At 47.2% G+C, this 24,443-nt stretch overlaps 1 protein-coding gene across 1 annotated transcript in view; it reads left to right on the forward strand.

The window, feature by feature from the left end:
• ZMAT4 (zinc finger matrin-type 4) overlaps positions 1–16,574 on the forward strand; it is a 50,334-nt gene extending 33,760 nt beyond the window's left edge. The window contains exons 5-7 of the mRNA XM_064731133.1: positions 4,796–5,023; positions 9,556–9,652; positions 16,126–16,574. Of these exons, the coding sequence (XP_064587203.1) occupies positions 4,796–5,023; positions 9,556–9,652; positions 16,126–16,141 (341 nt within the window). The 3' untranslated portion in view covers positions 16,142–16,574. The remainder of the gene's footprint in view (positions 1–4,795; positions 5,024–9,555; positions 9,653–16,125) is intronic.
• Positions 16,575–24,443: the final 7,869 nt, after the last annotated feature.

A 24,443-nucleotide genomic window follows, 5' to 3' on the forward strand; every position in this document is an offset into this window, starting at 1 on the left:
TTGGACACAGCATTTTTCTGGGCTTCCTACCCAGCAATTTTCACTGGGTTTTTGTCCCAGTCCTCTGTGGCTGGCGCTAGGGAGCATTAAGTCTCTCAGAGCAGAGACTCCCCTGCTCATGAGAGCCAGCCAAGCACAGCCCTGAGCGTGCTGGATGCTCCTGGGGAGGAGATTCTGCTGCTGGATATTCTGGGGTTTCTGTCTCATCAGTCCCAAAGAAAATCACATCTATTCTTAGACCCCTTAGGGAGATCCACGTTCTCCTTCACAGTTACCATCCAGATGGAGCACAGATGTCCTGTTCTCTGCTGGTGCTTTCAGGAGAAGAAGTGGCCCAACAGTTGGGTTTCTCACAAACACCATGTCTCATCATGACTGAGAAATAGTTGTGATCTTTCCTGTTCTCTGCTCTACAAGGCTGCAGCCCTCAGAGGCTTCATGTCAGCACTGTTGCAGATGAATTTCTCCAGTCATTTCCAGCATCCCCTGTCAGTTTACATCCCATCATCACCACGAGTTATAAACCAAAGGATTGTGGGGAAGACCTGCTGTCTTCATCATCCAAGTGTGAGGACCTGCAGGCATCATTCCAGGAAAGTGGTGGTGCCCCTGTTTGTTCTTTTTAGCTGTCTCTTGGAAAGTCACATTGTGATAATCAAGGCATAGGCACGCATTTTAAGTGGAATTCCATTGTTTTCAATAGGCTTTAAATCAAGGCCATTTTGAGAGGAAAACTTGAATGACAGGGAAGATATTAAAAAGAGTCAGATGTGGAGATAAAAGGAAACTCTTCTCCATTCCAAAGCTTTGCAACTTTTCATCAATTACAGAGAGTAAAGACTTTGGGACATCAAAAGGGACTGAGCAAATGGCTTTTTGTTTTGGTGCTAGGATCTCCAGCAGTGGCTGAAGTTTTAGTCCTGGATTTCTGGGATTTCTTCTGGAAAAAAAGTGAGTTTCCCAGTGCCTCCTTGTTGTGGCTCACTTAGTTTCTTGTCCTCAAGCTGAGTTTCTGGAGTGTGCCAATGGAAGAAGTTGGGTGCCATTTAAATCCAGCTTGGAATAAAAAGCTTTGGATGTGAGAAAGAAGTCAAACATTAGTTCATTGCCGGAGTGCTAAAATGTTTCTAACTTTGTATTTTGCCTCTTGCAGCAAAGTAAGACTTTCTCACTTCCCTCCCACAGCGAAAGGGAACGTAAGGCAGACTGTCATGAGCTATTTAGCATTTTGAAATACTTGAAATAGTCAAACTCGCAGCTTTTATGTTTGTGTTTTAGATAGAGAAACATTTTTAACTTTTGACGTTTCGTGAGTGTTTATTATTAATTTTCATGTCGCTGCTCAGGGAATGATGGCATTTGCTGTTCTGCAGCAGTTATGTAGTGCATATCAAAATGATAAATTCACATTTGTGGAGAAGTCAACTTTCATCTGTTTCTCTGGGAGAATTTGGTAGGCTTGGGATGCTTTCATTAATTGCCAGGCTGGGCTCAGCACACCTTAGGACTGGTGGGGGTTGTCAGTGGGACCTGAGGAATGTGAATTCAAAGAAAATATTTTGGCATTTTGTGAGTGCTAAGAGGAAATCCTTGCCCATGGCAGCCCCCATGTGATGCAGGGACTCTGCTGTGGAGCTGTAGCCCAGGATCCCATGGGAGCCAGCTGTGGATGAGGGCTGGGGTGGACATGGGTGGCTCTGGTGCCATCCCCTGCAGCAGGAATGCCAAACTCCTGCATGGAATTTGGGGGAGTACAACCCACCAGCCTCATGGAGAGGGGCTCAGAGGCACAGCCAGGGGCTGAGAGCAGAGATGCTCCTGTCAGGTTTCCTTAGTGAGCAGGAACTCTAACTCCTGTGGACATCACCAGCTCCCTGAGCTTCAGCCTGCCTGGTCCCCCTCGGGCAGCAGTGTGCATAGAAACAAGGAGAGAGCTGGCCAAAAGATTGGATAGATTTAACTCTATAGCCTGGGGCTTGTGGAACAGCAAGTCAGAAGTGCTGCAGAGCTCCTGGGCTGCTGAAATTGCTGGTTGTTTATAATGCTCCAAACTTCTCTGCAACTCAGTCTGGCTCCCTGGACTCACCAGGGCTGTTCCAAGTCCCTGTGGCATCACTGGGCTCTGGACATGGACCCCTTCCTGCAGGAACATCAGGAACACATCTGCAAGAAGCCAGCTGTGCTTGCTTCTCATGAGTCAAGCAGGTGCAAAGTCTGTGTAACCCCAGTTTGACCTGGAGATACTGCAATTCCCCAATTTGCTTCCTAATGACTGTGCTGCCCGCTGGCTTTGCTCTTTGCTCACCCTGGCAGTTCTTCTGCATGCACCTTGGAGGGGCTGGGCTGTGTCTCTCCCTGCTGGAACCATAGAAAAGACTTTTTTTTAGGAGCAAAATCCAGCCAGACCCTGCCTGGAGCAGCTCTTGAGAGGCAGCGTCATCACTGCTGGAACTCTGATACCTTGGCAGTCATCATCAAAAACAATAGAAGGTTATAAACCCCTGGAAATTGATAAGGTTGTAAGTAATGTTATATGTAAGATAGAATTTCCTTGGAGGTGTCCCTTACTGAGCAGGTCAGCAGAAGATTTATAACAATATTAACTTTCCCAAGGCAAGGAGTCAATCACAGTGGGCTCCAGGCATAATTATATGTCTAAATATATCCCTGAGTTGCTGTTCCTGGTGTCAGGCACTGAGGTGGGTTTGGCATTTGCTGCCCTGTGTGCTCATCTGGGCTCAGCTGGATCATCTCCTGATCAAAGACAGCCACCACACACCTCCAAATGTGCCTATTGCAGTACCATGGAGAGAGCAGGTTGTTAATTATTTAAAGAGCAGACATTTCATCTGGAAAAGAAAGGAAAAGGAAAGCCACATAAAAGGGAATTTTTGAATGAAGTGTGATAATTAAGTGCTAGTCATTGTATATTTTTGTGTCCCAGTGTTACCTGAACTTTATTTTACTTCAAACTCTTTTTTTCCATGGGTTTGTGACTTGTATTGTACAAACTTGGGAAACTCTGTTGAATAAAGTGCATTCCATTATATAAAGACTAATCACTCACTTTTCTTTGGCATGATTTGGGGGTCATATTTGTGTCCCTGGATGGGCTTTTGATGAATCTGAAGGAAAATAGAATTAAATTAAGGTTGTGTGTTGCTGGTGCCTGACAGTTCACAATGTGAAGGATGGGACTGACTGTAATTTTTTTTTTCATCTGTGACAGTTTGCAATGACTGTGGCTTTCCCATTCTTTCTGAGACCAAGTAAATTGAAAAATAAGAATCCTGAGATAATGATAAATATGTCTCTCTATCCTGAGAAGGAGATGGCTCTGCATGGTGTATTTATTCTCCACTGATGATTTTTCCTGGGAGTAGCAATTGAAGCAGGATAAGTTTAGCAAATTTAGTCAGAACAGTGATAAGACGTGTAATTGCACTGAGAGCATCCTCCTTCCCAGTTAGTGAAATGCAGAAAGCTGAGGAACAGTCCTGGGCTGTCCTTTCATGATGCTTGTTTTAATGAGAAATGGTAGCTTTCCAAGCAGCATGTCTTGGTCTGGAAAGACAGGTGCCTGCTAAGGAAGGCAGGAGCCTCCCCTGAAATGGAGAAAATGAACCCACTCCCCCTCCAAATTGCTATAAACTTTAAATTAATGGGCTCTCAGGCAACAAAAATTATGGGAGCGGGGAAAAACAGTTCTTTAGGGAAGAAAAGGATAAAATAAACAATGCAGTAAACTAAACCAACACTGACAGAGTCAGAACACAACCTGACATCCTGTGGGTCAGGGTGTTGGTGGCAGACCCATTGGAATTGTGGCTGCAGCCCTCCTGGAGTAGGGATCCTGTAGAAAGTTGCAGTCTTCCTCTGACTGTCCAGTGGAAGAAGAGGCAGCTCCTGTTCCTCTGGGAAATCCAGTGGAGAAGCCGTGCTGGTGTTCCAGAATCTCCAGATTATATCCAGCAGGAATGCTTGGCTGGTGTTCCAGAATCTCCAGATTATATCCAGCCAGGAATGCTTGGCTGGTGCTCCTGGATCTCCAGATTATATCCAGGTAGGAATGCTTGGCTCCTCCCTCTGGGCTCACATCTCCCAATGGGATGCTGTAGTTCTTATCAGCCATGCAGTGGCATTCAGCGGCCTCTTATCAGCAGATGTCTCCCCTGAGGGAGGAGTGGATGTGGAAGAGATAAGGAAAACTTCCCATTTGACAAAAGACATACAGATGGTGATAAATACATCTTGCCTTGCAATCTGGGACACAGCACCATCCAAAATATCCACAGGGACCCTGTAACGGCAGCTAACTATTCCCTGTGTCTGCTGTGGGATCTGCCTCAGGCTCTGGCGCTCCTCCGGAGCCCAGCAGAGCTGACGTGTGATGGTGCTCACAGGGGTCTTAGGATGAGGGAAGAGACAAGGATCTGACTCCGTGTTTCAGAAGGCTTGATTTATTATTTTATGATATATATTATATTAAAATTATACTAAAAGAATAGAAGACAGGATTTAATCAGAAGGCTAGCTAAGAATAGGAAAATAATGAATAAAAAAGGCTTGTGACTGACGAGACAGTCCGGACAGCTTGACGGAGATTGGCCATTAATTAGAAACAATCACATGAGACCAATCACAGATGCACCTGTTGCATTCCACAGCAGCAGATAACCATTGTTTACAATTTTGTTCCTGAGGCCTCCCAGCTTCTCAGGAGGAAAAATCCTAAGGAAAAGATTTTTCAGAGAATATGAAGGCTACACTGACGTGTCCCCTTTGCGTGTTGCAGAGGCTGCTCTGGGTCCCCTGAAGCCGGCGCACACGGAGAGCACCGCGGCCGTGCCGCCGCCGCCGCAGCGCCGGGACTCGGACAGGTACTGCCAGCTCTGCACAGCCTGGTTCAACAACCCCCTGATGGCACAGCAGCACTACGAGGGCAAAAAGCACAAGAAGAACGCGGCCAGGGCCGACCTCCTGGAGCAGCTGGGGAAGACCCTGGACCTGGGGGAGCTGCGAGGTGAGGAGCTGGTGATGGAGAGGTGCAGTTTGATTCAGTCCAGGAATGAATTCTGACAAGTACCTGTGATGGTGTGCACAGGGGTTCTTGGACTGGGGAGAGATGAGGATCTGACTCCATGTTTCAGAAGGCTTGATTTATTATTTTATCATATATATTAAAACTATACTAAAAGAATAGAAGAAAGGATTTCATCAGAAGGCTAGCTAAGAATAGAAAAAAATGGTAATGAAGGTTTGTGGCTTGGGCTCTGTGTCTGAGCCAGCTGGGCTGTGATTGGCCATTAATTAGAAACAACCACATGAGACCAATCACAGATGCACCTGTTGCATTCCACAGCAGCAGATAATCATTGCTTACATTTTGTTCCTGAGGCCTCCCAGCTTCTCAGGAGGAAAAATCCTAAGGAAAGGATTTTCCATAAACGATGTCTGCTACAAGTGCCTGCTTGCTCTGGGCTGTAGGCACAGGGTCACAATCCTATGTGCACACAAGGACTGACTCAGGCAGCTGAGGAAAAAGGACAAGGTTGATTCAGAGCTATGTGCAAGAGCTTTGGTTTGCCAGTGAGGCTTTGCAATAACAGTTTGATGCACCTGGGTCTTCCTCCTTGCTAAATGAAATAATTTTTCTTTAGGTGCTAATGACTGTACAGTATATTGTGCATTTCTTGGTCTCCCATAAACCCTGTAATGGTTATCTTGATCCTCCTGTGCTACCTAGTGTGACTCACAGTGCCATCAATGATTCATGGTGGCTGAGTCACTGCCCGCTGCTGGAAATATGTGGGAATAAAACCTGGGAGGGACAATAACGTGGAAGTGCTCAGTACTTTGAGCTGTGCCAAGCTCAGGAGTGGCTGAGGAATGTCATTAGGTGTAAATAAATCAATTGGGAAGTGTTTTATTCATTTAGCTCCTGGGAGAGTTGAAATTGGAGACCCTCCCTCCCTTGCATTTAGCTGCAAGATCAGAGCAGATGTTGACAGGTGTGCAAAGCAGCCTCTGCAGTGGCCACCACACCATGATACCCAGCCTCACCTGGCCAGGTGACATCATTTCTGCCTGCAGGGCAGCAGTGGCAGCAGGACATGTGCTGGGGACACCATCCCCGTACTCTCCCTGCTCCACACTGTCTTTGCTGCCTCAGTTTTCCCTGGATTGCAAAGTCATCTCCTTCCTCTGCATCCCCGGTGGCTTCTCCCATCGCAATTTAAATATTAATTCTATTTTGACTAGTGTGGGAGATGAACATTTGATGCATTGTGTGAGCCTGGAATAGGCAGTGTCAGTTGAAGTACAACATTTCAGCAGCCTTTGATGTTTTGATAATGGCTGTAATAAAATATTTATTGATAAACATGAGTGTATATTTAGAGAAATAAGAATAGAGATATATTTTTGGACAATTGATATTTATAGGAAACAAAAACATTGATTCTTGTCACCAAGTGCTCATCCTGCAATTTTGAAGTCCTATTTTCTTCTCAGAAATAAGAATGAGGAGAGGGGGGAAAAAAGAGGAGAAATGAGCATTGTTTCTGCAGTCTGTGTTGAGTTAAAGCTGCAGCACAGGGCACACAGATCCCTTTTCCCTGGCTGGGTGGGATGCAGGGTCCAGCTCACCCTCAGAGCAGTTCTGTGGGGCTTTCCAGCTGTGGCACAGCTGCTTTGGGACCCACCCAGCTGTGTGGCTGACCTGGAACCCCTGAAAGAGGAAGGAATTGGGAGTTTTCTTCCTGCACAGCTGCACCTTTTGTCATAGGAAGACAAAACCTGGTGGGTACCAAGCCCCAGATTCCACAGCTCAAAGTGGCCATGGCTCAGGTGGAAGCAGCCCTGGGCTTCATCTGACAGCTCTCACCCTCCCTAGCCTGGCACAGGAGGAATGTCAAATTTCCTCCATCAATTCACATCTCACCATGGCTGGTGTCCCCCATGGCCCAGCTCTCCTGTTCCCTCTCCCAGGCAGGTGGGCTCTGCAGTGGCAACTGGTTTGGAAGGTTTTGGGGCCACCCAAACCCTGCAACAGGTGCTCTGAATCCCTAAAATAAATCTGAATCCCTAAAAACCCTGCAACAGGTGCTCTGAATCCCTGAAATAAATCTGAATCCCTAAAAAACCCTGCAACAGGTGCTCTGAATCCCTAAAATAAAGCACAGCAGCCTCTGCAGGACAGATGGACAAGGGCACAGAGATGATGTCACTTGGAGCCTTTGTGTTCTCAGGTGAATTGGTGGTGCTGCAGATGCACCAGCATCAGGCAATGAGCTGTGTTGCCTTTTTCATCCCAGCTCATAATTTCTTTGTATGCCTTATAAATACCTCTCATTCTGTGCTGTCACTTGTGGTTAGTCAGAAGCTGCTTAACAAGAACTCCCCTGGAATGGGTTTTAATTCATTTCATGCAGGACGACATTAATAACTCGACTTGTTAATATTTTATTTAATGGGGATAGGAGGACATTCAATTTTACATGAATGCATGTCACGCTGCAGGGGAGGCAGTGCTGATGTGTCTGGAGGATGCAGGAGGGGATGTGAACACAGGCAGAGCCCAGAGCTCCCAGTGTGGACTGGTCAGGCTGGGACATCTCATGGCCTGCAGGGCTGAGCTCAGCACTGCTTGGGGAGTTTATAAAACCAGTTTCAGCCAACAGCAGCTTTGATGAGCTCCAGTGAGCTCAGACTGTGGTAATTTTTAAATCCTGGAAGTGATTGTTGCCCGTGGTCTCATCCTGCTGTTCATTTCAGGCTGGTTTCCTCCTCCATCTCCATCTCCATCCCAGTTCATGGGATCTGCCCAGTTTGGGGCTGCATCTTCCAGCCTGTGGGAAGAGCAGGGACCAGCACAGATTCCACAGGGAGGGGGAGCAGGGTTCCCCCTGGTTCATCTCTGTGAGTAGCCTTGACATGCTGAGGGAGAAAATCATCATCCCCACTTAGGAGCTGCTTTGCTGAAGGCGTTTCCACCTACACCAGTAATTAACATTCACTGAGGCTGCTCTTAACGTGCTGCTAAATTGGCTGAGCAGCAGAACCTTATTACCTTAAATTAAAGAATTACCTGTTTCTTAGTTCTCCAGTCCCACTCCTGATGTGGAGATCCTGGTGGGTTCCAAGTTCTGAGGCTGCTGCAATGTGCTGACACCATTCCTGCCCTTCCCATTGCGGCCTTCCCATTCCTTCTGAGAGATTCATGTGGCTTCTGATGCCTGTTGGTTGAATAAAGGAAAACAGGAGCTGCCAACAGGACAAAGGGCGTGACTGTAAAATCATCACTTCTTCATCAAGAATAAATTCAGTGAGGAGAAAATCCATATGCACATTTGCAAATCGATTTTTTTTGTTCTGTGCCACGTCGTGACACAGAAATACAGAAACTACTTAAATACCTCTGCAGTTGCTGGCTTGTTGTTTTCAAGCACTCATCTGAATGATTTTGGAATATTATTTAAAGATGATTTTCAAGTTGTGCCAAATTCCTGGGTGGGAGATATTATGAGAAAAATGGGGCTGTTGGTGTAGCTGTGCCTAGAGTGCAGAACAAGACAAGGGAATTTTTAAGATCCAAAAAAGGCAGGTCCAGCTGGGGAGGAGTCAGTGTGTTTATTACCTGTGCAGTTAATTATGGTGAGCATGGACTGATGGAATTTGACAATGCCACGCTTTATTTGTTCTGAATGGGTCGTTCTAACAATTTTGGCAAAGAAATAATACTGTAGAAAGCCAGAAGAGACTATTACAAGAAACATTAGGAGTGTTGCTGAGGAGCACAGCAATCCCTGCTAGGAATCTCCAGTGTTTTCAAGCAGAGCCCTTGTTCTGCAGCCAGGAGAGAGCCCAGCAGGTGAGAGAGCTCCTGCTTTGGCTTTTTGGGGCTGCCAGCCTTGACCTTCAGCCAGAGGCTGTGGGAGAGCAGAATCTGTGCTTGGCTGGTTCACTGTGGTGGATAAATCAGAGTGGATCCCTCTGGGGAGAAGAGAGCTCCTAAGTGATCTGGCTGCTGGATGTGCTAACAGGGAATTGCTCTGAATTATGATCACTACCAAAAAGCAGAGGGATAAATGGTGCCTGGAGTGCTTTGTAAGTGTGAGCACAGTGATGGTGCCCTGAGGAGGGTACAGGAGAGATTCAGCACACTCTCAGGAGGGATGAGCCTTTGAACCTGGCTTTTTTCTAAAAATATCCTTTAGGTTTCTCTAATGCTTGGATAGCCTGGCCTGGAAAAGTCAACAGAGGGGTCACTGTAAAGAGAAATGTCTGTGAAAATGGAAATGAAATGTGGGCTCCAAGTAGCTTCTAATTAACTAGAAGTTTGCTTGGAGCACAGGTTACTGCTTTTTTTCCCCCTATTTCTCTCCCTTTCTTCAGTCATTTTCAGTTACTTGTTATTCCTAGCTGCCATTTTGAACAGTCTGTAGCCCAGAGTGTTTCCCTCTGGTGCTCCCCTGGGCCTCACCACGTGGCACAGGTGGAGCCAAGCCTTAATTAATTAATTAACAATGAATTAATTTTTATTTTTCCTCACAGGCCTGAAACGCAGCTACACCTGCAACATCTGCAACGTCACCCTGAACTCCATAGAGCAGTACCATGCACACCTGAAGGGCTCCAAACACCAGACCAAGTGAGTGTCCCTGTGCCTCTCTCTCCCAGGGGCTGCAGTCAGTCAGTCTGTCTGTCTGTCAGGGTGGGATGCTCTGGGACAGTGCTTTGCCCTCCACTCCCTCAGCAGAGGAGCACTGGGGGCTGTGCTAACACAGGTACCAGAGGCACCTCCAGGTGGAGGAATGCAGGGCTGTTGTGTTGTGATTTCAGGGTTTACCTAGAACCTCCCCTGATAATTCCCTGCCAGATGTGTCAGGCACCTCTCCTTCCCCCTCCCAGCACTGTCTGTCAGTCCTGGAATTCCAGAATTGGCAGATCCAAAGGATGCCCTCTACCCCTGGGGGCATTGGGCCATCCAGGTGTCCTTTGTCCCTTTGTCCCTCCCCTCCTGTCCCTGCTTGGTGGCTCCCTGCCCCTTCCCTGCCCCTCTCCCCGGGGTTAAAGGAGCAGCAACCACGGGCTCAGGGAGTTCTGTTGGAGCTGCTGCTGCATTCAGAGGCCTGTGGGCCAGAATAAAGCTCTGGATCCAAACCCTCCATCAGAACCGACTCCTTTCCTTCACCATCACCTTAAAGCTTCTCCACAGAGGGAAACCTGAGGAGCAGCCCCTGTTATGGGGGGAAGCTCCATCCCAGCACCACCAGAGCTCCTGCAGGCCTGGAATTGTCCCCACGGGCCCAGCTGCAGCACCCAGCCAGCCCAAAGTGTCTGTGGGGTGAAACACCACACATCCCACAGCCAAAAGTGTCTGTGGGGTGAAACACCACACACCCAGCCAGCCAAAAGTGTCTGTGGGGTGAAACACCACACACCCACAGCCCAAAGTGTCTGTGGGGTGAAACACCACACACCCAGCCAGCCAAAAGTGTCTGTGGGGTGAAACACCACAGTTTCCACTATTTGCTTCAGCACCAAGGGCCAGACAAGCTCATGCACGTCCCATCCAGCAATATTGATAATATTCCAATACGGAGCTGAACCTACATGGGTTTGCTGGAGTCCCAGTGACTTGTGGATAATGATACTGAGTCTGCAGCTTCTTTCATGTGTGGAACCTCAGAAGACACACCATGAGCCTAAGGGGATTAGGTGTTTCCCAGTGAAACAGGTTTTTTTTTGCTGTGATTTAGACTAATTATGCATTACCCAGCTATGAGAACTGGGGGGAGTCTGCTCTGTCAATTACCACAAATTATTAAAATGAAGTGATGGAGAAACATGATACCAGAGACTAGATTAATGAACTAATTGCTCTTAATGCACTTATATGTGAGCTTTGGGAGCCATTTGAGGCTGAATCACTTGGAACTGCCCAGATTAGGAGAGGAATATAAAGGGATATACCTGAAGTGCTTCAGGTAGCTTTGAGGGTACTCAGAAAAGTGAGCAGGATGAGCAGAAGTAGCAATGACTGCTAATGGCTCATTTTGCTTAAGCCAGCAAAGAATAAAGCCAACCCTTCCCCAGCTGATGTCAGACCTTCTCTGGTTCCTGGTATTACTCACCTTAGCTTTATTCTATTTATTTATTTATTTGAATGCCTTCCAAGTGCAGTGGTGCAGCACACCTGGCAGTGCAGGTGTGTCGTGGAGCAAGGGCTGGGCCAGGTGAGTGAGCCAGGTGTGGTTTTGCGCTGTTCCATGAACAGTCTGAGACCTTGGCTGCCTTCATCTCCTCCTCTTCATCACAGCTGGGGGATCCCTGCCCAGCCAGGTCATGCAGGAGCAGCAGGGACAGGGTCAGAATCCACACCCAGTGCAACAAATTCCCACTGCTGGAAAATAGAGCTGAGAGCTTTTCCTCTTGGAAACCTGGAATGGCAGCATCTGTGCTGTGCTGCCCTGGCCCAGAGCTGTCATTTATCCTTTCCAATCCTTCCAAGTCTGTGTGATTATTGCTGTGGTTGCTGTTGGTATTACTGTGAAGGATAAAGTTTATCTCAAACCAGAGCAGCCTCATGGAGGGGAGACAGAGATGTCCAGGAAGATGTGTCCAATCCCCCACACCAGAAGGGTCCTCTGGGTTATCCCCACACCTTCTGCTCTGTTGTGCAGTCTCCTGCAATTAGCAGAGATTGAGAAATCTTAATTTCTAATTCTGTTAATGAATTTGGGAATTATTTGTGCTTTGACTGTGGCAGGAGTGACAGATGACACACCTGCCCTGGGCTCAGCCTGTTCTCAGATAAAGAAGTTTATCTCAAACCAGAGATAAACTCAGAGCAGCCTCATGGACGGGAGACAGAGATGTGCAGGAAGATGTGTCTAATTCCCCACACCCTCTGCTCTGTTGTGCAGTCTCCTGCAATTAGCAGAGATGAAGAAATCTTAATTTCTAGTGAATGAACACCTGGGGAAGTTATTTGTGCTTTGACTGTGGTAGGAGTGACAGATGACACATGTGCCTTGGGCTCAGCCAGTTCCAGATGAAGAAGTTTATCTCAAACAAGGGCAGCATCATGGATGGGAGGGAGATTTTCAGGAAGATGTGTCACCAGTCCCCATACCAGAAGGGTGCTTGGTCCAGCAAAGGAATGTGCTGGGCAGCACAAACAGATTCTGGGCTGTATCTATGTCTTTCCCTAGCTTTTCCAAGCAATTGCCTCTTCCATACAAAGAAAGGGACTTCGGGAATGCAGAGCTGGTCCTTTGCTAAGCTCCCAGAGCTGTGGTGTCCCATGGCAGCACTGTGGATCCCACTGTGCTCTGTGCTCAGTGAGAATCATCCCCAGCTCACTCCTCAGCCAGTGTTCCCCCTGGTTTCTGCTGTTCTCATTATTGCTGCTTAATGTCAAGGCTGTCCTCTGCCTCCTAACTCAGGCTGAAGCCACTGGACTGCAGTTGCCAAGGCAACAAAACATTTTATGTAGCTGTCCTACTTCGTACAGTTAAAAACTAAACAAACCTGAAGAAAGGGGCAGTTAGTGAAGGGCTGGGCTGAAGGGACACAGGGATTTTGCTTTGGGACAAAGGGCAAAACAGGGAGCAGTGATTGCAGGCTGGAAGCTGACACCACCCAAAAAATACCAGGCAGATGAGTTTCCTGGAAAGCTGCTTCAGGAGCTCAGAACTTTTATGAGGCATGAGCTGCATTGTGGTTATTTATTACTGCTCCTGAGAGCTCTGCAGAGCTGAGAGCCCCAGTTAGAGCTGCCTTAAATAACCCACCACACTCACCAGGAGCTCGGCAGCTGTGTTAGCCAGGAGCCTGGCACTGCCCTGGGGAGGGCTGGGGGTCCTGGGGCTCCATGGCAGCACAATTTGAAGGTTGGGGGTCCATGGGCAGCACACAATTTGAGGTTTGTACCCAGCAGCTGAGCTGCTGTTCCTTGAGTGGTCTGACCAGCAGAAATGAACCATTCATAGGAACTTCAGGTGCTGCCCCAAGTGCTTCTGACTGCATTTCTTTGACCAAAAGAGGAGGGAATAGGGCTTAGGAAGGAAGCTGGAGGTTTCTTGGCTGGTATTTTGGTGTTAAATAAAAGATGCAGGAAGAGGGAGCTAATACTGAGCTGGCCCTTATCCCTCCAGCTGTGCAGGCACAAAGCAGATCTATCTGCCAGCTCCTGGTTTTTTCTCCAGGTACTTGAGCCTAATTTGAAAATGAAGGTTAAATGCCTCAGTGGATATGTGGGGAGTGCAGGGCTCAGCTCAGGCTCCCATGGGTGATGCTGCTGGCACTGAGCAAGTGTTGGGGTGTGATGGTGTTCACAGGGGTTCTTGGATGAGGGAAGAGATGAGGATCTGACTCCATGTTTCAGAAGGCTTGATTTATTATTTTATGATAAATATGACATTAAAACTATATTAAAAGAATAGAAGACAGGATTTAATCCGAAGGCTGGCTAAGAATAGAATAGGAAAGAATGATAACAAAGATTTGTGGCTCGGACTCTCTGTGATTGGCCATTAATTAAAAACAACCTCATGAGACCAATCACAGATGCACCTGTTGCATTCCACAGCAGCAGATAATCATTGTTTACATTTTGTTCCTGAGGCCTGTCAGCTTCTCAGGAGGAAAAATCCTAAGGAAAGGATTTTCCATAAAAGATGTCTGTGACATGGGTGCAAGGAGCAGAGGTGCTTTTGGCAGGGCAGAGAGCCCAGATTCAGGTTTGGGGTGGTGTCAGCCCTGGGCCAGCTGTGGGTCTGTCACAGGTGCCAGAATGAGAGCTGAGCTCTGAGCTCCTCTGCTTGGGCTGGCAGCCACAGAGGGCTGAGATCCAGCCCTGGTAATTAACAGTCTGCCTGTGTGGGGATAATCATTCCCACTTCCATACAGAAGAACTTTGTCTTCTTGCCTTCATTTTGTCTCTTTGATCAGCCAGACCTCTCTGCCACATCTAGAGCTCACAAATGTATTCCAGGCTTTTATGATCACTCATTTGCACTTTCATAGATGCTAATACATGGAAGGGTTTCCCTTTCAGACTCAGGCTTGCTGGTTAATTTCAGGATTTTTGCAGAGAGAGGACCCAGTCCTGCAGCCACCATTGGGGTAAAACCAATTCAATGGTTAATTGAACCATTCAAAAAAATTCATTCTGAGGGGTTAAGAGTGGTCATTTCCAGTAGGGGATGTGGCTCTGCAGCCTTTCCTGCCCAACTCTCACCTTGACTTTAGGGAAACCCTGATGGTTGATGTCCTGCTGAAGAGCAGAGGCAGCAGGCTTAGGCCTGGGCAGGCTCTTTCCTCTTTTCTTTCTTTTTTTATTTTCAGGCTGAGAACACAGATGTCTAATTGGAACAGGGTATTTATCAACATAAGCTGCTTGGCTATTCAGGCATGAGCTGATCAAAATATTGTTAATATCATGCCTGGAGAAATGTCACCCTTTCCCATGGTTGCATTTACATCACTCTTCCCATCTATTTAAGAAGGTGTGAACAAACACTGACAGCCTGTTGTGGCTGAAGCTTGTCCCAGGGTCTGTGTGTCTGGCACAGCCAACACATGGGGAGCTCTGGGGCTGCCTGGCCCAGCTCCACCTGGGTCAGATTTAGTGCCAAGTGGTGTTTCTGTTCCTCCTGGGTGCTTCCAGCCCTGTCCCTGCTGCCAGCAGGTTGGGCTCCTCATGCACATCCTTGATGGAACCCAGGACATTCCTTTGGAGGACTCAAGACCCTGGCAGGGGGCTCAGAGGTCTTGGCACAGAGTCAAAACCAGATGTGCCTTCAATTTTAGCCCATGGAAACAATTTCCAACTTTGTGTGAAGAGTTACAAGCCACAAGAGTTTGAGTAGAATGATAGTGAATTTGTCACAGGGTGAAAAAGTAGAATTTTGGGGATTTAGAATGGGGGTTCAAGAGGCAAGATGGAGGAATCTGGGTGTGTCCTGTCCTCCTCCTCCTGCTTTCTTCTTCTTCTACTACTACTGCTACTTCTTCTGCTTCTGCTTCTTCTTCTCCTTCTTCTCCTTCTCCTTCTTCATGTCCTCCATCTTCTGCTGTGATGGTGGCACTTCTGGATTGGTTTAGAGTAGAGACAGACTGTCTAACAGAGGTGTTAGGTATTGGAAAATTATTGTAAATAAAGTACATGTAGTTTTTAGTATAAAAAGCCAACAGCACCCCAAGGGCAGGGACTGTGCCTCAAACCAACCTGCTGGACAGATCTCAGCAGGTCAGAGAAAGAATGGAATAGATGAGAGAAAATAAACAGCCTTGAAAAGCAGAACCAACGATTCTTGGCTTCTTCTTCAGTCACAGGGCTGGGAAAAAAGACTTTTTAATACCTCAGGGGTCATCTCAGTCACAGAAACCTGAGACATCCTCACTCAGGATGAAGGTGTTCTCTGACAGAAGATTGCCTGTAAATTTCTGGAAATTAAAATGAGTTGTATTGTGCCCTTCACACCCAAGCCAAATAATTTTGTTGTACAGTAACAGTAACACTTGGAAATAGTAACATTTCCATGTGCTTTTTGCAGTGTATAGTGGGTTATGGTAAAGGAGCCTTTAGAGCAGTAACAGCTCCAGAAGATGAATAATTACAAAAGGTAGATCGAATTGATAGGCATTTTAATTTGTCATAGTTTCACTTCCAGGGAGCAGCTGAATAATTACACTGCCTGTGAAGAAAGGGAATGTAATACTTCCCCTCATTATAGATCTGACTTGTCTCCATTCCCTTTTAATGTAAGTGAAAATGAAGATATCTCTGATATCTTCTGTTTTGATCATCATTTGAAAGCCCCAGAACAGCCTGTACAGCTCTGTGTTGTGGTGTGGGGTGTACAGATTAATCATTTTAATGTAAAACCCAAACACTGGGTTAATTGCTCAAAGCACAAACCTGAGCTTGCCAATGCCAATTCCAGTGAGGAATTCCTCATCAGCTGAGGAGGCGAGTTGGGCAGGATTTGTGAGGCTCTTAAGTTCAAATTTAAGACCTAAAGAAAGGAGACTTTTTCCAATTTGCTGTGGTGGTTTTCTTTCATAAAACACACCAAGATGGAGCGTGACTTGGGCTTCTTTTCTCTCTTGCAGCCTGAAGAACCAATAGTGGCTCATCAGTGGAGAAGAGGACAAGCACTAATGCTGCTTCTGTGGAGGGGAGCAGGCCAGCAGGAGAGGAAGCTTTCTTGGACAGTGATCCTATGTGGATTCAATAATTAACATGTAACTAACCTTTACTTTGGACAAGTACATGGATTTTCTTTTTTTTTTTAATTTTGTGGTGAGTTAAAATATTTCGATGGATTTTTTTACCCTTTCAAGACAATATTTATTCAGCACAGAGTCTAGAGTATGATAACTATCCTGTAAATACAGCACTTACTCATCAGTCATCTTCAGGGACAGTGGAAACAAACTATTTTACTTTTTCATATTTATTCCTAGATTTCTCCCAAGAGTATAAGATTATTCTACTACATTATCCATGATAGTGATGTAATCAGTCTTCAATCAGAAATAAACACACTTTCTTCACCTTCTCCAGCATGGTTTGTGTCAACACACACAGAGCAGCAGCAGTGAATCGTGGGGATTGTGTAATGGATGAGTTCCTTCCTTCCCTCTTTGTCTCTAAAGAAACAAATGGGTTCCGTGAGTAAAGAACACTGAAAAGAAAGTGTGAATTCTTTTTCCTGCTGGTAGGATTCCTGCAGGCTCAGCAGAAGCTGTTTGCTTTATTGACTTTGCTGCGAGGCCAAATGCTGCCGTGCCCACCGGGGGATCTGCAGGTGCCACCAGAGCCTTGGCACAGGCTGGGCTGGCCAGGCCCTCCCAGGTAAGGCTGGTGCCCTGTGCACCTGCAGGGACAGGGCTTGGCCCTGCACTGACCCAGCTGTGCCCTGCAGCAACTCGTCCTGCTTTGGGCACCTGGGCAGGGAAGGAGCTGAGTGTGAGGAGAGCCCTGCAGTGCTCTGCACCTGGGGCTGCCACAGCTCTGCTGGCCAGGGGCCCCAGCCCTGAGCTGTCCCTGAGCCCCTGGGCAGTGCCCAGAGCTCTGCTGGCCAGGGGCCCCAGCCCTGAGCTGTCCCTGAGCCCCTGGGCAGTGCCCAGAGCTCTGCTGGCCAGGAGCTCCAGCCCTGAGCTGTCCCTGAGCCCTACCTGGGCTGTGTCTGAGCCCTGGGCTGTCCCTGAGGGGCTAAACCCAAATAAGGGAATGTGGGCAGGTCTAAAAACCAAATAAGGGAATGTGGGCAGGGCTAAACCCAAATAAGGGAATTGGGGAGGGGCTAAACCCAAATAAGGGAATGTGGGAGTGGCTTAAACCCAAATAAGGAAATATGGGAGGTGCTAAACCCAAATAAGGGAATGTAGGAGTGGCTTAAACCCAAATAAGGGGATGTGGGAGGGGCTAAACCCAAATAAGGGAATGTGGGCAGGGCTGAACCAAAATAAGGAAATATGGGTGGGGCTAAACCCAAATAAGGGAATGTGGGAGGGGCTAAACCCAAATAAGGGAATGTGGGAGTGGCTAAACCCAAATAAGGGAATGTGGGCAGGGCTAAACCCAAATAAGGGAATGTAGGAGTGGCTTAAACCCAAATAAGGGAATGTGGGCAGGGCTAAACCCAAATAAGGGGATTGGGGAGGGGCTAAACCCAAATAAGGGAATGTAGGAGTGGCTTAAACCCAAATAAGGGGATGTGGGAGGGGCTAAACCCAAATAAGGGAATGTGGGCAGGGCTGAACCAAAATAAGGAAATATGGGTGGGGCTAAACACAAATAAGGGAATGTGGGAGGTGCTAAACCCAAATAAGGAAATATGGGTGTGCTAAACCCAAATAAGAAAATGTGGGATGGGCTAAACCCAAATAATGGAATGTGGGCAGGGCTAAAAATCAAATAAGGGGATGTGGGAGGGGCTTAAACCCAAATAAGGGGCTGTGGGTGTGACTAAACCCAAATAAAGGAATGTAGGAGTGGCTTAAACCCAAATGAGGAAATGTGGGCAGGGCTAAAAACCGAATAAGGGAATGTGGGAAGGGCTAAACCCAAATAAGGAAATGCGGGTGTGGCTAAACCCAAATAAGGGAATGTGGGCAGGGCTAGACCCAAATAAGGAAATATGGGTGGGGCTAAAGCCAAATAAGGGGATGGGGTGGGGCTAAACTCAAATAAGGAAATATGGGTGGGGCTAAAGCCAAATAAGGAAATGTGGGAGGGCTAAACCCCAAATAAGGGGATGGGGGTGGGGCAAAGTCCATATAAGGGAATTTTCTCCCATTTATTCCCATTTCCCCCCAATTCTCCCCAATTTTTTTCCTATTTTTTCCCAATTTTTCCCCTATTTTTATTCCCAATTTTATTTCAATTTTCCTCTTATTTTATTCCTATTTTTCCCCAATTTTCCCCTTTTTCTCCCCACTTTTTCCCCCACTTTATTCCAATTTTCCAGCATTTTTCCCCCAATTTTTGCCGATTTTCCCCCAGTTTTTCCCATTTTCTTGCCGTTTTTTCCCCTTGAGCCCCGGGGCTGTCCCTGAGCCTCCAGAGCTGTGGAGGGACAGCCTGGGTGCACTGCAGCATCACCTCCTTCCCTCTTTGGGGACACTCAGAGGCACTGCAGAAGCTCTGTGTGATTAATTTGTGCTCTTGCATCGATGCCTTTCATGTGTGGAGGAGAATGAGTTTTTCACAGATGAGTAAACATCTCCTTGGGTTTCATAGCTGTGGGGTGGTTTCATTTATTGTGTTTTGGGTAATAACACGAGCTGCCAGTGTTCCTGAAGCTAAACTGCCTCTTTACAGAGAGAATGATTTACAGAAATAGGGCACATCAGTCATGTGGGTTCAAGCCTGACTTTTCCAAGCCTCCTTTCCCCAAAGGAGCCCTCCCCCAAGCAGCATCCAGGGTGCTGCAGAGGCGTTTTTGTCAGGAGACAAGTCCAAAAATCTGTGTGCTCTAGTAATCACTACCAGCTAATTGCAGCAAATTAATTACAGCACAAACACAATTTCTTTCCCCAGGCAGGCATGGAGAGAGCTCTGCAGTGAGCTGGGTTGGACTCAGGCTCTGCTAGGCTGGCTCTTCTCCCTGGGGTGTCCAGGTGTCACTCTGGTGTCACTCTGGTGTCACTCTGGTGTCTCATGGCACTGCAGAGCAGGCTCAGCTCTGCTGATGGGATTCCCACCCCTCAGCACCTGGCCCAGGTGAGTGGGAGGCAGCTGAGCTGCCCCATCACACCCCTGGAGGGACAGGGCAGCACAATATTTCCATTTGTTGCCAATATTGTCCAGGTCTTTGGTTCCTAAATCCTTTTAATCTCTTGGCTTTCCTAAGTTCATTAGGCTTTCAAAGGAAGACATGAAAAGACAAATTTCCTGATGGTAAGCCAGTGATCCTTGTAGAAGTGACGCCAGATCTCTGATGTCAAGCCTGGTCCAATGGCCCCAGGCTGAAATGAGTGAGAGGATGTGTTAGAAAGCTTTGAAAATGGTTCAGTGCAACCACTGCATCCCCCTGGGTTACTTTAAACTGAAGGGTGAAAACATTTGAGTATATTTTCTTCATTTAAAAAAACCCCATAAACACACTCAGCATTTTTCATGCAGAACATCTACAGGTAACAATTTGATTTTTGTCTGTTCTGGCCAAATGTTTTACTGGTTTAAAATGCTGTGCAAGATAGTCTGTAAAGAAATTAAATCTCAATAATAGATCTTCAGTGTGGTTTGGTCTCTCCCCAGACTGCCTTTGCAGTCAGTGCTAACTGGAATGCAGGTGGCACTGGGAGACAGCTGCAAGGAAATGTGATGTTTTAGAAGTGTTTCATTAATGTGGCCCTACTGAGGCAGCTCTCCAGAGTCTGCTGTGAGTCAGGTTGTGTTTCAGGGCCAGGACACTGACTTCCAGTGGTGTTTTATGCTCAGTCACAGCCCAGAACAAATAAAATGTGGTTTTATCGGGCTCCTTATGTGGTGGCAATGGAGCTCTATGGCAACAGGGTGTAACCTGAGGCAGCCCTGAGGCAGCAGCTCCGTACAGAGATTAATCATGGCAGAAGAATGCTCCTGCTACCTAAGTGGTGCTTCCTTTGTGAAGTTCCTATTGCATCAACTTAATTAGCAAGTCCTGACCTTTAAAACCACCTTCCATAAGCTTCAAATGAAGTATGTGGAAGTCTGGTTCTTCCTCTGGGCTGCACCTGCCTGAGGTCAGGGACCTGCAAGAGGCTGTGGGGAGTGCCCAGGGCTGGAGTGGGGCTGGGGACAAGCAGGACCCACTTTGGGGGTTAAATGAGAGCTCCAGAGAGAAACAAATGTCCATTAACCCTGCGGTGTGCTCCTGATGAAGTTCCTGCAGGAGAAATTCAGTAGTGGGGCACTGCTCCCTCATTGAACCCTGGCACCCACTCGCAGGTCTCTGACAAAAGCCTTTGTCTAACACGTTTTTAATCAGTGTGTGCATTTCAATTTGCATATTAATAGCAAAGAGCTGGTATTACAGCTGCTGTTGATGAGATGGTGTCAAGCCCATCTTCCCATCTGAGGAGAGAAAGGAACTGCATCTATTATGTAGAGAATGACTTTGGCAGAAAACATGTCTGAGGATCGTCCATTCTTTGTCTCTATCTTCCTTTATCTCTGCCTTTATTTTGCTCTTAATGGCTCATATAGATGCATTCATTAAGCTTCTTTTTTCCCCTTTAGAACAAGGATCATTTAACAAGAGCCTGGGACAGGATTTTGTGCCTGTTGTGACAGCTCCAAGCTAAATACAACAGTCTTGTTCAGTGCCTTTGACTTTTGTAAAATGACAAAAGGTGGCCCCGCTCTGGGAGCCATTTTTTGCAGCTGACCCAGAAGAATAATTAACATTATGGCAGTGCTCTCCAGGTTCCAGCCTTCCACAGCTCCACTGTGTTGGCTTCCCCATCCATCCCAGTGCCAGTGAGGCAAAGTGGAAATTTTCCAGGGTAGAAATCCATTTTGATTTAGGTGAAATGTACATTTTTGAGTTGAGTCTGTGGTTAGAAACCACAGCTATTTAGCCTGACTGCAGAACCCAGGCTGCTTCAGTGAAGGACAGAGATAAGGAGGGGAGACAGAGGGTGATAGAGAGAGACAGACACTGCTGTGAGAGCAGCTCAACCTGACCTGGGAATTCTTTCTGATAAAGAAGAACTAGCAGCAAATGTCATGCGAAATTCATAAAAATGAATATGTATGAACCTATTGTGAAATTGTATGCATATGTATCTGAGAGGGGGATAAAAAGGGACCTGAAGTTCCCAGAGTTACTCATGTCATTTTGAGGGGAACAATTCCCACATGCCTCCAGCGCTGTAACAAACATCCCAGCTTTACAACTTTCACAAAAGTTGTGGAGTTTTTGGCTGTATCTCCACAAAACGCCGGCCTGGGCTGTGGTGGTGCTGGTGGCACAGGAGGCAGATGGAACAGGGCTGCTGCTCCTCAGGGGATGCACAGGGGGACTGGGATGAGGGAGAGCTCATGGCATGGCTCAAACAGTGATAAAGGAGAATTATGGAAATAGAAAATGCCAAGGAAAAAGCCCTGAGGAAAAAGCATTGCACTCCATGAAATGAGCTGGAGGAAGAGCTGCAGTGCTGCACACACACATTTATTGAGGGCAGTGCTGCTCTGAACAGACAGACAACCTCAGCTCACCCTCTGCTGCCAATTCAACAGCTTCTCCTCATGAGGAAATTGTTATCTGTGCTGGGGAATGTGGAACCCAGCAGGTGCACAGGATTAAATTACAGAAAAGCATCTTTGCCAGTGCCAAAAACGTGGTCAGGGGTGAGTGGGACCTCTGGATGGGTGCTGTGAGGATGCTGCCTTTGTGTTGGGGAGCGCAGGGATGGAGAGGTTTGTGCCACTGGGCCCCTTGGTTGGGGTGGCCAGGGGCAGGGCTGTGGATGGAACAGGAGCCATGTGGACTCTTCCCTCAGCAGTGGCACAGGCTGCTCAGGCAATGCCTTTGGCGGCTCCTGCAGTTTAAATTGCAGTTTAAATTTGGAAAGGTCTGGCCAGAATCCAGCACACAGCATGCACCTCTAAACCAGGGTGTGCTGTCTCGATTGCTCCCACCATGAGTCACTTTCTAATGCAGATATTTAGTTCAGTAGTGCAGTAATGCATTAAAATGGATCTCAGTGAAAAGGCAAAGCTCATTATACAACACCCAAACAATTCCTCCCTCTTGTACTGAGCATCTTTGGCCACTGACCAGTGAATGCCCACAGGCTCTGGAAACAGGAAGGTAAATCAATCTCTGCTCTTGTGCCCAAAGGTTGTTTTCCCCTCCCAATATCCCAAATATCTGCAGCCTCTCTCTGGCCCTGCTCAGGTGCTTATTTCACCCTTATAATTAGTTCCGTGTAATTTACTATCAGTGAGGATCTAAGACTATAGTATTATAAGGTTGTCCTGGTTCAGGGCAAATTTTGCAAAGAATCTCCAAAGGAGTCAACCTAGGACAAAGGTTTATAGTGAAATTAGAGTATCCAGACAGGCTTTAGGGCAACAACAGATTCTTCTTTGAATCAAGAGTAGGAACAACAAGCTTCCAGCTAGATCTAGACTAGAAAAAAATCAGCTCTAATTTAATGTAATTATGGCAACAAATTAGACAGTGTGGGGCAAAAGGTAGTAAGTCCCTGTAAAATTAAGTAGTATAAACCTAATTTAAAATTTCAGATTTGGGAGGTTACAACCATCACCTAATTTCATAGGGATTGAAATGAAATTGTTGTTTTGCACTGGACAGAAAGTAGGAAGTGCCAGCTGTGGTTGCACATGTTGAGGGTTGTGTTTGGGGGCTTGTCCACCCCTCTGTTGCCATTCAGCATCATGCACTTGTGTGTGAAAATGCCCAACGTGGTGATTGCTGTTCTGAGAACAGGATATTTGTGTCTGTGCAAGCACAAACACAGAGGTGCATTGCAAAAGGAATGTTAAAAATGAATTATTTTACACCGTGCTGCTGTATGGTTGGATTAGTTCGGGGTTTGTGAGGATTTATTTCAGCTGTGTCTCTCTTTCCCCAGCCAAACCCTGTTCATCTCAGAGAGGCTTTGGCACTGCAGCATGCTTGTTTGGGTGACACCAGCCTCTCCCTGTCCCACCTGCTCCTCTCTGAGGTTTCCTCTGGAACAGGAGCCCAGATCTCTGCATCCCTGCTTGGGGACAGGGGACAGCAGTGCTGGGAACAGCAAACGGAGCTCAGGAAATCGTCCATCACCCTCTCAGCACCGTGCAAACGTGCTGACAGCCCGGCCAGCCCTGCCTCCCCTCCGTGCCAGTTGCCTCAGTGTGTTCATGGGGATGAGTAATAAAGTAATATTTTAAATTCAGACCCAATGGTTCAGACCCATTTCTCTGCATAGCAACACCAGGCTCCCATCCCAGGAGGGGCATTTAGAAAGGCCTCAGAGACATTTAACAGAATTTTCTCTTGGAAGTCAATCTAGAGAGCAGCTCTGGAGCCGTTCCCTGCTGGCTGGCTTCAGTGTGCATGTTTGAAATAGTCAGCTGCCGTGCGGGTTTAACACAAAACACCAGCGTTCTATTTAATTAAACACACACTTAAAGGATATCTGCAGCTTGCAGAGGGATGCTCTGTGCCTGCCCTGCCCCTCAGAGTGCCACCAGGGCACTGCTGTCCCCTCCTTGCTGAGCAATAAGCTGCCAGCAGCTTCAGCAGTGTCCCTGGGGATGATGCTGGTGCCCAGAGCAAGTCCCTGCCCTTTCCTGCTTGGAAGAACCCAAGGATTATGAAGTCATTGGGGCCCTTGGGGAGATTTATTGCTGTGACAAAGCTGTGCCTGTGCCAGAGCATCACAGCAGGGCAGCCCTGAGGGCTGGAGGTGCTCTTGTCTCTGCTGCTGATCAGTCTGGGGCATTCAGTATCTCCTGGGTCTCCTCCCCACAAACTTTCCCTCATTTTTCTTGGCCTCCTGCATACTAGCTTGACAGACTTGTGTAGAAAAAAACCCCATCAGCCAGAGAATGAATCCAGAGTGCAAAATGTGCTGGGTTTTTATGCTGGGTTTTATGTGCTGTCTGTGCTAGTGTTTAACCATGCCTCAGCCAAAAATAGCAGGCTTTGGGGAACTCTGTAGTCTGCTGCTCATCAGCTCCTTCCATTCCTGTTGCTGCTGTCTAGCAGAGGCTGGCTGGGCTGCAGAGCAGTTCCTGCCAGCTGCAATAGATGCAGAGCAGGGGCGTGCTGCTTTGATTGCTGCTGTGCTCCCAGGCAGGTGACCTGATGAGCTGAAGGGGTCCATGCATGTCTGCACATGCATTTTGCAGGAGAAATATCTTAAATAGCCTTAGAAGTATCTTAAATAGCAAACCAGCAGGTTTCAGGCTCTCCTTGCAGCCA

The sequence above is a fragment of the Zonotrichia leucophrys genome, chromosome 22 (assembly GCF_028769735.1).
Source record: "Zonotrichia leucophrys gambelii isolate GWCS_2022_RI chromosome 22, RI_Zleu_2.0, whole genome shotgun sequence".
Taxonomy (NCBI): Eukaryota; Metazoa; Chordata; class Aves; order Passeriformes; family Passerellidae; genus Zonotrichia; species Zonotrichia leucophrys.